Here is a 12989-nt window from a genome sequence, read left to right as displayed (position 1 = left end):
CATCTCCTTGAAAAATTATAACTGCTTGAGGGCAGGTATCATAGTTTCAAATATTTTTTAATTTAAGTTTTGAATGGATAAAACATTCACAGTGTTTTCAAAAAATAAAATATAAACAGTAAAATAAAATAAATGTAAATGGTTAAAAGTTTCCCTTAAACCTCTGCTGCCGATTTCAAACCCACCAAAACATGTATCCTCTGTTAGACATCATCATCATTAGAATTAGCATCTTGAGTATATTTTTAAAGATTTTTTATCATTAAAAAAGCAAATTCAGACATATAATCTTATACTCCCCACATTTTTTATACAAAAGATAACATAACATAAACTCTGCCTTATAGTTTAGTTTCTTTTATTAACAATGCACCTTGGAGTGTCTCCAGTGAGTACATAGAAAGCTTCCTCATTTATAGTACTCCATTGGATAAGATAACCATAGTTCATTTAACTAGACACTTACTGATGAACATTTCAATTATTTCCCATCTCCTAATATTACAAACAATGCTTCAGTGACTAACCCTGTACTGACACCAGTTCATATGTACACAAATATAATTAAAGAATAGATTGTAGAATTGTTAATGCTAAGTCAAAGGCATATACATGTTATAATTTTGATGGATTTTGCCAATTTGCCGTCTACAGAGATTCTTAGCAAAGTATCTAAGAGGCTTTTCTGCACATTTTTGCCAAGAAAGTGAATTATTAAACTGTGAGCTTATGCCAATGTAATAGTTGAAAAAATGATTACAGTTTTAATTTCCATTTATTCCAATGAGTGAAGCAATTATTTGCTGTATCTTTAAAAGCCATTTGTATTTTTATTTTTTTGAACTATCCCCTCGGGGCCATTGTCAATTTTTGTATTTGGTTGTCTGTCTCTCTTTAGGTTTAAACAACTTTTAGAGGCTCTTTGTATATTAAAGAGATTGGCACTTTTGTGGTATACGTTTTCTCTGATTAAACTGACAAATGTTTTTAATTATGTATTGATCTTTTTAAAAGCAATTATTATATACATACAAATATCGTTTTCTCTTCTTCTCATTCATCCCTTTATGCTTTTATCTTTATTAATTCTTTCTTTCTGCTTTCTTTTATTTAACTGTGGACTTGTTTTTCCTAATTTTTTGAGTTACATGCTTCATTCAATTATTTCACTTTTTGTCTTATGATGCAAGTATTTAAGGCTCTAAATTTTCTTCTGAGTGCAGCTTTGGCTGCATCACTTAAGTTATATGTAAAATTTTATTTTCCCCACCCATTTCCCACATTCATTGATGCAAGCAAGGAATATAGCCCGAGAACTTCAGGGTAAATTCCTCTTTTAAAAGGTATTTTTGCTGGAGGTTGGTAAGATCTACGGCAGCTAGGCTATTGATCTGTCTTAACTTGTGAAGTTGTGCTATACAACTTCTGCCCAATCTAAAGTTGGCTACCACGACATGAACTTTGAAGTTGGTAAATGATATACGGTTCTTAGTTTCATGGAATATGCAGTTTATGGATATTTTACTTTTGTTTTCTCTTTGCTATGGTTTCCAGCAGGCAACAGGGTAAAAAAAGCTAAGTCATGCAACCATGTTCATGCCAGAAATCCTCTTATACATTTTCTTATATGTTTCTACATGCTTCTCTGAGTCCGTGCACATAGGAACATTTCACAAATACTTTAAAGTGATGAAATGACACACTTCGGGCAATGTTTGTGCTATAAATAACAAATCCTGCCCTTCTACCTGCATTTAAAAAATTCCAGTGAGTTATTCTTTTAACCTCTTGGGACTCATCTACCTATTCCCATCATCCCTAAAATATTTACAAGGTAAATAAGAAATATATGGCATGATTGCTGAAAAACTGAGCTCCTTAGACTGAAAAAATCATAATATTTAAGAAAGTATGAGGTAGGCTTGTGGATAAAATACTCCTGAGAGGTCATTTAAAGAACATTAGTGGTCTCCAGGGCCTATTAATTTTGAGTCTAACATTGCTCTTCCTCAAAATAACTGCTGGTAAAGTTTGAGATAAGAAACTGAAAGTCAGTCTAATGTGTTACATGGGCTATGACAGGTTCTTTTATTTTATTAAATGGATCAAGCCTAAAATCCAAGTTTAATTTGACTTCCCAGACTATGCTAACGAAAGGCTGAATATTTCAATATTACCCTGTATTTCCCTTAGCACAACATGCTGTATGGTTCCTGCTGGACTAATTTTCATAAAGTCTGACACCATAACTGTCAAGTTCACTGTTACTTCCTAGTGCTAGAATATTGGAATATAGAAAAAAAATTGTTGTTAAATTACTGACATTACTGAGATTGTAGATTATAATTAATGCTAGTGGAGGTTACAGTAAAAAGATGATAAATAGAACCAAGTAAGTTTCAGGACATACCTCGAAAACTTACAAGAAATATGATTTAGGGTAAATGACAATCTCTGGCTTTCCTCACCTAATAATGAGGATAATACTACTCAATTCATAGTTGTTGAAAAGATTTAATAAAATAATAGAAGTAGAGTGTCGTCAACAGACTATGCACTCAACAAATGTCTTTTTTCCTTCCTTCATAATTTAAAATCTTCCAAATTTGCCCTGTGTTGTGATTTGTCATGTGAAAAAGTTTTTAAAGAAGTAAGAATATGGTATTTTACGGTTTCTAACATATATCCACAGAGATTTTCTTACATGATGTTTACAACAACCACGTAAGGTTACTGTAGTCAGTTGACTTGTCCCAGATCACATGGTTGGGAGTGGTAAAAATTGGCATTTAAAATTGGATTTCTTCTGCTCAATTCAGAGGTCCACATGGAGATTTATGTATTCTTGATGAATTTATCCTGAGGAGAACATTTTCTAATTTTTTGTTTTCTTCCACTCTTGACAGACCTAATAATTGATCTAAGAGAGTCAGTTATTCCATGCAATACGTGCATGCCCTCCTTAATACCCATCACCAGGAGTACTGGGTGTTATATGCAAACACTGAATCATGGAACACTGCATCAAAAACTAATGATGTACTGTATGGTGACTAATATAATAAAATAAATAAAAATAAAAAAGCAAAAAATAAAAATAAAAGAGGCAATTAAATAGGAATCTTAAGAACAAGCATTCTACTATATCAGTATTTTATTTCCCAAACTGTGGTTTCCATAACTGGAAACCTAATTTGACATGCTATATCTCATTTTCAAGAGAAAAAAAGTCACTTATTTATCTTCAAATTTTAAAAATTCCATACAAATTAACAGCATAAGAGGATTAACTGCAAAAGCACAGCTAGCTAGATGCCTCCTAAAATACTACTACTAAGTGTGATATTATGATTTATTGTAAGAAATTATATTTTGTCACTGTCTCCATTTCTAGCAAAAAGGTCCAAAAACCCTTGGAAATTCCTAAGTGCTGAGGGCCATAAAGGCGTCTTTTGTTATGTTAATGATGATGGTTGGGTAACCTAAGGATAGGGCTAGAAAGCTAACCTTGTGATTTGAGAGTTGGAGTTTCAGTCCCACTCTCTTGACCTCCAGGGAGCGAAGAGAGGCTGGAGATTGAGTTCAAGTCCCAGTGCTCAATGATTTAATTGATCATTCCTATGGAATAAAGCCTCCATATAAACCCAGAGGTAGGGAGAGTTTCCAAGTTGGTAAGAGTGTGGAAATTTGGGGACAGTTGTACCCTTAGAAATCAAGAAAGTGCCAGTCCCTTTCCCACATACCTTGTCTTATGCATCTTTGACATCTGGCTGTTCCTCAGTTATGTACTTTCATATTAATCTGGGCATCTACTAAGTAGATGTTTTTCTGAGTTCTGTGAAGCACTCTAGCAAATTAATTGAACCAAAAGAGGGAGTTGTTGGAACCTCGAATCTACCACCAGGATGTCAGAGGCACAGGTGACAACCTGGAGTTAAGACTGGCATCTGAAGTTGGGCAGAGGAGGGGGGCAGTCTTGTAGAACTGAGTCTTTAACCTATGGGATCTGACTCTATCTCCAAGTAGTGTCAGAACTGAATTAACTGCTTGGTAGTGTGCCGGGGAAAAACCCCCAAAACCCAGCAAAACAAAAATTTAAAAAACAACAATGGGCTGGGGAGAAAAGTTCTTAGAAATTAAAAACATGGGTTTTACTCTAATTTATTTAGATGGCCATATTACTGCAAAAATACTCCCCTGAACTTCACTAGCACTATTAAACATAAACCTTTTGTTTTGAAGAGACTCACTATGAAAACTTATAAAATTTTATACTGAGCTTCTACTCAAATGATTTTCTTAAATTATATAATAAACAACTGACCTTTTTAGATAATATACATTAGTTGTTAAATTAATCCAAATCTGTGTTCACCTCCAAACACTGTTCCATTCGACCACGCTGTTCCTGCCACACTAGCTTCTGCAGCTCCTCAGTTATACCAAGGAACACTCTTTCCCCAGACACTCATGGAAGATATTCAGCCAATAAACACCAGCACGGCTCTAGCGGTTTGGAGTTGGCATCTGTTCTCATAGGGCCAGTAATCATGCTGTGCTCTTAAAGGCTTTTACTATTACTCCTGCATATAACCATACAGAGAAGTCCTTGGTTTGGTTCACGTTTCTCTTCAAAATTCATTAGGAGGCCTTCTTGGATCACAATGTTTTTTAAAAAAGCAGCTGCCCCTACACACACACGCACACACACACGCACACATGCACACACACATGCACACATACACACCACTCAACCCCTGACCTCATCATCACACTCAGGTCATTATCTTCTTGACAGGCTTCATTTTCGTAGCATTTATTGCACTCTGACATAATATAGATCGCTGCCCAGCAGAGAGTGTGTGTTAAGTAAATATTTCCTGAGTGAATAAATAGTGAATCACATATATTTTCCAGTCTTCTTTTTATTAAAATTTTAAATTATTTTAATAATTTAATTACATAATTAAGGAACATGGGTATAGATTTAAGGAAAAAGAAGTCTCTTTAATTCCATAAAACGTTAAATTGAAAAAGACTTCAACATGTCAAAAACTGTATCACAAGCCTCTATAAAAGGAAAATCATTAAACAGTAATACTGGACAAAGCAAGCTATGTTACTTAACAAGCTATGTGAAATAAACAGTCTTTAAGTGATCTGAAACTAACAGCATGAAGAGAAGACCTAGTTAAGAGTGCAACTTTCTCTTGTATGAAGTGTTCTTTGTTTGCATGTGTCCAACATGAAAGCAATTGCCTCAGACCTGTCTGTCACAGAGAGCCTTCCTCTCTGCAAAAATCTGCCTCTACTGTTCTGGCATCCTGCACCAAATTCTGATGAAAAGCCACAAGTACTTGATTTAAGTTGGCAGGCAAGTCATTTGTCTAAAGTTCAACTTAATGGCTCATTGCCTAACTCACCTGATTTATTCATGAACTTTAATTTCCATTCTGAAAGATATTTCTTTTTAAAAAACAGCTAAGTCTGAAACAGTATCAAACTTAACAAGGCAAATAAACTTTCAAGTTACCATTTAAATGTTAAAGTTGAACTAGGTGTCTTTCTTAACTAAATTTCATCAAGCCCTATATTTAACCTCAAATCCTAGGTTGGGCACCCAGTATTACTGTTCATTGATTTTTCCTTCATAAAGACTTGTGGTACAGTTTTTGATATGTTACAGTCTTTTTCAATTTAACATTTTATGGAATCAAAGATACTTCCTTTTCCTTAAACCCACACCCTTGTTCCTTAAAATTAGCGTTTATTCTAGTCTCTGAAGTCTAGTCTCTACAGTCCAGACACATAGGAGGTAAGAACACAGGCTCCCATCTCAGCTCTGTGTCTTATCTGTTGTGTCATCTTGTGCAAATTATTTATGATTTTAAGCTTCAGCTCCTCATTCATCACACTGTATGAGGTTAAAAACAACACTAATCTTGTATGGGGTAATTATAATACTTCATAAGAATATGTAAGGGTTAAATGAGATAGTGCATATCAAACGCTCAGCAGGGAGCTGGTTTCTAGCAATTCAGTGCTTCAACAAACGTTTACTGAACGCCTACTGTGGGCGAGCCCAGGTCTAGGCACTGGCACTAGAGCTGCTCCAACTGTTAAATGTAATTCTGGCCCTTACGGAATTTACATTCCACTTGAGGAAGACAGACAAGTACAAATACATCATGTGAAGTAATTTCAAGTAAACACAACTGCAGCAAAAAGATACTAAGAGGGGAAGAGGGGAACATAAGGGCGTGAGGGGTTATTTCACGCAAGGTAGTCAGAAAAGGCCTCTGTGATGAAGTGGGAACAGAAACTGACTCAGTAAAGAACAGGCTCTGTGCGTCTCCAATGTGCTTCCTAACATAAGAACGATGGTGCTGGGTGATCAACAACCCTTGTTTAAAACAACGGCTTGCATCTTCCATACCTTTTCACAGGCTTTGGGAAGCAATGCAGGAGAAATGAGCCTGTGGAGGGTGAGGGAGGGATGGCTTGGGCACCCACTAGCTTTATTATCATGAGAAAGTTAAATAAACCCTAATCCTAGATTGTCTAGTTTTCTGTACTTGTGGAGATAGGAAAGAGAATCCTTTGGCCACTGTGTCCTCTAGTTAGGCATTATGATGATATACTTGTATTTTCATGGGTAAGAAAGAAATAAATAGGGAGTGAGCAGTAAATTGCTATAAGCAGAAATTATATTGAGACCAAAATAGCATTCTTTATGTAGGCTAAAAGTGAAGTCTGGCAAGATGGAAATGAGATGTTTTACAGCATAGTATATGGTCAAAGACATTAACTTCTTACACAAATTAAATCAAGAAATAGATTCCTGTTATAAGAGTATAAATAATTTCTCAAAGGAAGATATATAACAGATAATACCACCATAATAAAATCTGTATCAATTTGTTCTTCACTCATAATTGAAAATTGTCTAACTTTTACAACCTCTGCTTTGTGATTTTCTTTTAAAAGCATAATATGATTCATTAAATAACATGCATAACAATATTTACAACAAACAGATAATGATCTGCATATTTCAAATACCAGTACTTTAGATCAGGTTAATAGTCAGCTAGATAAACTTCAAATTTCTACCTCATAAAACAATCATACATAGCTCCTTAATCTTCTATAGCTTTCAGTCTACAATTATTTTCATAGCTATTGCTATATAAAATGATGAGATAATCAGCTCCACAGCCAGTGTTAGGGGCTTGGGAGAAAGAGAATAATTGACCATGTAACAGTCCACAGAATCTTTTCCATTTATCTAGACTCATTTCACGGAAAACTTTATATAGAGAAGGATATAGCTTTATTTGAAATTATATATTCTTATTCAAGCCCAGATCTGCATTTTTATGTGCCTCTTCTATGGCTTTGGTCTCTCAATTTAGACCTGGCTCAGCAAGTAGAAAATGCAAATATTTGGTTGGCTGTAAAATGGGATATCAATATCTCTGAAAATCCAGTTGCATATCTTGTTGACCTAACATGGGTAAAAAGCATCTTCACTGCACTGAATTTTATTTTATGCTGCAATTATACTTTAATTCATACTTTTACATTACAGGTAAGGATACAAAACTCCTGTCACTTATAGTGATAGAGGGAGGGTAGTGGTAGAGGAGAGGTTGAAGACAGCCCCTAACTGATGGTTTGAGCAGCTAAGTATTTGGTGTTATAGGTTTCCCCCATTATCTAAAAGTTTGCTTTATGCCACTCTGCTCTTACCAAAGGCTTACATTAGTACCTGTTTTTGCTAACCAAAAGAAATTCAAAGAGTACTTTCACTTTTGTGACATGGTAATTTCTTCTTTGCTTTATGTCATTTTGGCTTATAAAAGGTTTCATAGGAACACTCTACTTTTGAGTAGTGGGGAAAACTTGTGCCATATACTAAAAAAGGAAGGATAAATTTTGGAGTTAAAGGTGATAAACTCAGTTTTAGGTAAAGAGTAGAAAAATCTCTTTTGTCTTTTGGGAAAGACATAAATGTAAGTTAGGAATATAAATTTGTAAGCCTCTGCTATACAAATAAGTAAATGAAGCCACAGGAATAGATCACCTTAATCAAAGGAGAGAACTAGAATTCTGCAGAACAACAGCAGTTCTTCATTTATGGAAGAGGAAACATTGACAGACTTCTCTGTTTTACTAGAGCAAAATGTGACAACCTATTTCAAACCAACAGAGAATTTTTATATGGTTTTCTGAAGTTAAAATGGGGGAAATAGCAAATGGAAAAATATAAATGAAGAAATGAGCCAATCTTATAATTCTAGAAAATTGTGAAAGAAGGCCAATTTCTTAGCCACAGAATTAGTGTTTAGCAACTGACAGTCAAAATCTTCTGTGAAAGCAACGTTAAGGCTCAGCCCCTCAGTAATGACTGAGTAATACAATGTGAATACAAATATAGACATTATGTTCTAGACTAACAAAGGATAGTATAACAGCTGTTTTGATTTTTTTTTTTAATTTCTTTAGCAGAATCTGGATTACACAGCATTCTTGGGAATAGCACTTGCTTCATATTAAAAGTCATCCCTAGGTATATAAAAATTGAATTAGCAGACATTAACCTACCAGGTTTTCTGGCTGTTTATGGCTACGCTGTTCTTCAGAGTAGATGGCCTCAAAGAAAAGGACTCTTGACTATCCCAATTCAAGTTCTGAGAGAACTTGAATAACGTGAAGTTCTGAAACATCAAAAGTACTCAGAAACCAAGGCAGCTCCATTGCTCCACTTTGGGCCAGGCCCCACAGCATTTACCTTAAAACACAAGCCATCTTCATACCCATTCCTTACCTCACAAATCTCCTAAAGCACATGAAACTAATGTGTTCTGTGCTAGATCTCAGAGGTAAAAATTACCTAGAACAATCTCTTACCCAGCTAGTTACCTGCTGGCTCCACATAAGAAACTTATGATTTACTATATTTGAGAAAAATAGTGTAGCTTTTAAAACTTCTAATGTCTTATAATATATTGTAAACTTAACATCCAAAATTAAAATTCCAATTCACTTGTAATTGCTGGAGATATTCTTTGACTTCTACATCTTAAAATCTTGTATAAACTCAACTCAAAGTCTGAACCTTATAAAGTAAAAAAAAGTGTTAAGTCTTTTAAGGAAAACTGGGAAGGAAAAAAAAAAAAAAGAAAAGGCCATTTGTAACCCAGCAAACACTGAATAAAAAGGCAACCCATCTTAATAAAACCAAGGAAATGCTATGCTTCAACATTAGTACAATTGGTAATCACAAAGCCCTTTTGTTTCCAAACTTTTATAAATAATGTAAGAACTTTATTTGTTGTGGTAAATGTTAACTCACATTTAAAATATACACACACATAAATGCACTTACCTTAGGAATAGGATTCAGCAGAACTACACCTGATTTCTTAGTGATGACCTGTTTTGTTGTATAGTGATGATCTATGAGTTGAGGAATGTTTGAAAAACCAGTGCCTTCAAATCGATATAGATTCTGGAGAAAGAACAATAAAGTAGAATAAATATGAAGACACTGCTTCAGCAAGACCACATTCAGCAATAAATTAAGTTGCACTAAGAAAAACTATTCTATGAATGTACATAATACTACTGAATGGTTAAGATGGTGAGAGTAAAAATAAATAAATAAAACTCCAACATGCTGAAAAATTTTAACTTTCCATCAAGAAATTAATTTTTATAATGACTAAACATACTTCAAACCATTAAAAAAGAGAAAGAAATGAAGGAAGAAAATGAAATACTAACAAAGACCTGGAATGCATTTTGCTAAATGATAACCAAAGGAAATAAAGCATGAGATACATTTGACTTAATAAACAAGCAATGCATTTACATAATATTTACATATATGCCCCATCTGATAAAACTTCCAAGATCAAAAATAACGTCAAAGCTTGAAGATATTATATTATAGCCAATATAATGATATATATTTGAAGAACACCTCAGATGATCACTATTTCCTACTTACCAATATAGTAGTAATTGGTATTTCTCTTATGGGGTTATTCATGTATTATTCTTTCACCAAAAGCACCTAGTCATTTACACACCATTGACAAAGAAATAAAATGCACAGTGACAAAACTGCAAATATCAGCATGCTCAAATCTTGCACTTTGTGGTTTTATAACATTAGATAAGTAACATTTTCTCAAACTCCGCCACAACCTCTTTTCAGTGTCTTCATATTTCAAATAGGCATGCAGGTCAGTTATCAAATGAATAAATTGATAGCAGTAAATTTAGCAAATAAAAAATATCTTATTGGCCATACTTTTCAATGCAGGAAGCACTGGAATGCATTGTAATGTATTAAAAACTTCTATCGGACTGTTCACAAAGTGCTCGCCCATACATATACATACAGGTGATACGTACAGATACCAATATGAATATGCTCTAAGAAAACTCTCTGTTAAGAAATAAGAACATTTAAAATTACCTAAATTTGGATATTATTTATATTACTGGAAGATTATTTCATAGTTAAAAGATTTAAAAAATTAAAGCTCCTTTTCCATAGTATAAGATTCAATTTACCAGAATTCAACTTATAGACCACCTTTAAATGGATATTTGTTTTATCAAGTGAGGGTCAAACAGGAGTTAGCTGACTATAAAACTAACCACAGAATATAATTTAACTCAAGGTAGTTTGCGTTAGAGTCAATTCAGGGCAAATTGTTAATAAACTGCCTAAAGAATTTTTGTATATAGCAGCCAGACCTACTATGATATATTAACAACGACATTAAGAATATTTCTTACTGAAGACGCTAATCTATTATTAGGCATGCAATGTGCTGAGCAAGTTCTCTCAGTGTCTCAGTTAATTCATTGGTGAAACAAATAATATTTGGATCTTCTCAAAGAGTAAATATGAGGCTTGACCAAGTATCAACATGCAAACCCCTGTGCCCGGCATATGGCACACAGTACACACTCAAATATTAAATCACCAAAGCAATAATAATCCTTGGGTTACAAAAATAATTCCAAACCCAGATATAGGAAAAGAAACATTTTCAAAGAATACCTTAAAGTGTAAATCACATTTTCTTAAGGAATAATCATTATCTGTAAATAATCAGATATCCTGGAAGGCATTCTTATATTAAATTGATTAAGAAATAAAGAAATGTAAAAGGTTATAGAAATGTAACATGTAATAACAATAGTAACAATGGTAATATTTCAACCAAATATACAGTATTATATCCTTGAACATTGCTGAGAGTAAATCTTAAGCATTCTCACCATGCACACAAGAAAGTATTTAACTTTCTTAACTGTGAGGTGTTAAATATCTTAATCCTGGTAATCATTTTACAATGTATATCAAACCATCATGTTGTACACTTTAAATATATATAATTCTGTTAGTTAATATTTACTGACAATGCATTCCTCCATAAAGTTAGAAATTTATATACTGTTACTCCCTTTGTCTGATTCCTTCAGTCTACTCTTAACATAGCATCAGGAGATCCTGTTACAGTAGATCATTCCATTACTTTGCTATATTCTTATCTCCCTCAGAATAAAAGCCAAAGTCTCTACCATGGTCTATAAGACTCTACATAATCTATCCTCTAGCATCTCTCTTACCACTACCCCCACCCCCACTTCCCTCCAGCCACACTCCTTTCCTTCTTGTTGTAAAACACACTATATATACTCCTTAGTCAAGGAGTTTACATTTGCTGCTTGAATAGTTCCTCAGATGGCCATATGGATAATGGCTCCCTTACTTTTTCCAGTCTTTCAGCATAAATCACCTTTTCAGTGAGGTCTTCTCTGACCACCCTATATAATATTCAATTCCCCATTTTCTCACCCCAGCTAAATTTCTTATCTCTTTTTCCATATTAAATTTTTCTCCTCAGAACTTAACACCATCTAATATCATACATATTTTATTTTTCTTGTTTATTGACTATCTTTTCTAGGATGTAAGCTCATGAGGTGATAAATTTTTACATTTTTTTTCTTAGAAAAAATGTCTATTTTTATTTTATAAAAGAGGCAAGTATTCCAAATTCACTGATGATGACAAGTGGTTCCAGTGATGTGACAATTAACTGGCTTTTTTTCCCCCCAAAAGAATAAAAACATTCCTTTTATCTCTTTAAATACAGATTTTTTTGTTTTTTTGGTCCCTCAACTTTATTGTCATTTTTTAACTTAATTTTATTATGTTATGTTAATCACCATACATTACATCATTAGTTTTTGATGTACTGTTCCATGATTCACTGTCTGCATAGAACACCCAGTGCTCCATTAGTATGTGCCCTCTTTAATACCCATCACCAGGCTAACCCATCCCCCCACCCCCCTCCCCTCTAGAACCCTCAGTTTGTTTCTCAGAGTCCATAGTCTCTCATGGTTCGTCTCCCCCTCCGATTTCCCCCCCCTTCATTTTTCCCTTCCTACTATCTTTTTTTACTTTTTTTAAACATATAATGTATTATTTGTTTCAGAGGTACAGGTCTGTGATTCATCAGTCTTACACAATTTGCAGCGCTCACCATAGCACATACCCTCCCCAGTGTCTGTCACCCAGCCACCCCATCCTTCCCACCCCCCACCACTCCAGCAACATTCAGTTTGTTTCCTGAGATTAAGAATTCCTATCAGTGAGATCATATGATACATGTCTTTCCCTGATTGACTTATTTCGCTTAGCATTATACCCTCTAGTTCCACCCACATCATTGCAAATGGCAAGATTTTGGGTTTTTTGACGGCTGCATAATATTCCATTGTATATATATACCACATCTTCTTTATCTATTCATCTGTCGATGGACATCTTGGCTCTTTCCACAGTTTGGCTATTGTGGACATTGCTGCTATAAACACTGGGGTACATGTACCCCTTCGGATCACTACTTTTGTATCTTTGGGGTAAACATCCAGTAGTGCAATTGCTGGGTTGT

The 12989-nt window shown here is 34.3% G+C and overlaps 1 protein-coding gene across 9 annotated transcripts in view; it reads right to left on the bottom strand.

Annotated features, from left to right (window-relative positions):
• Window positions 1-12989, bottom strand: part of FER (FER tyrosine kinase) — a 423881-nt gene that overhangs the window by 228293 nt on the left and 182599 nt on the right. For all 9 annotated transcript variants that reach the window (XR_010413179.1, XM_064596457.1, XM_064596454.1 and 6 more), the window contains one exon: window positions 9392-9514. Coding sequence is in view for 8 of the 9 variants with exons in the window: in XM_064596457.1 (XP_064452527.1) it covers window positions 9392-9514 (123 nt within the window). In the remaining variant the exon portion in view is untranslated. The remainder of the gene's footprint in view (window positions 1-9391; window positions 9515-12989) is intronic.

The sequence above is a fragment of the Mirounga angustirostris genome, unplaced genomic scaffold, assembly GCF_029215605.1.
Source record: "Mirounga angustirostris isolate CCGP_5_RB_7025 unplaced genomic scaffold, mMirAng1.0.hap1 SCAF_7, whole genome shotgun sequence".
Classification (NCBI taxonomy): Eukaryota; Metazoa; Chordata; class Mammalia; order Carnivora; family Phocidae; genus Mirounga; species Mirounga angustirostris.
Note: the sequence above shows the minus strand (reverse complement) of the source record. Positions and strands in the feature narration are given on the sequence as shown.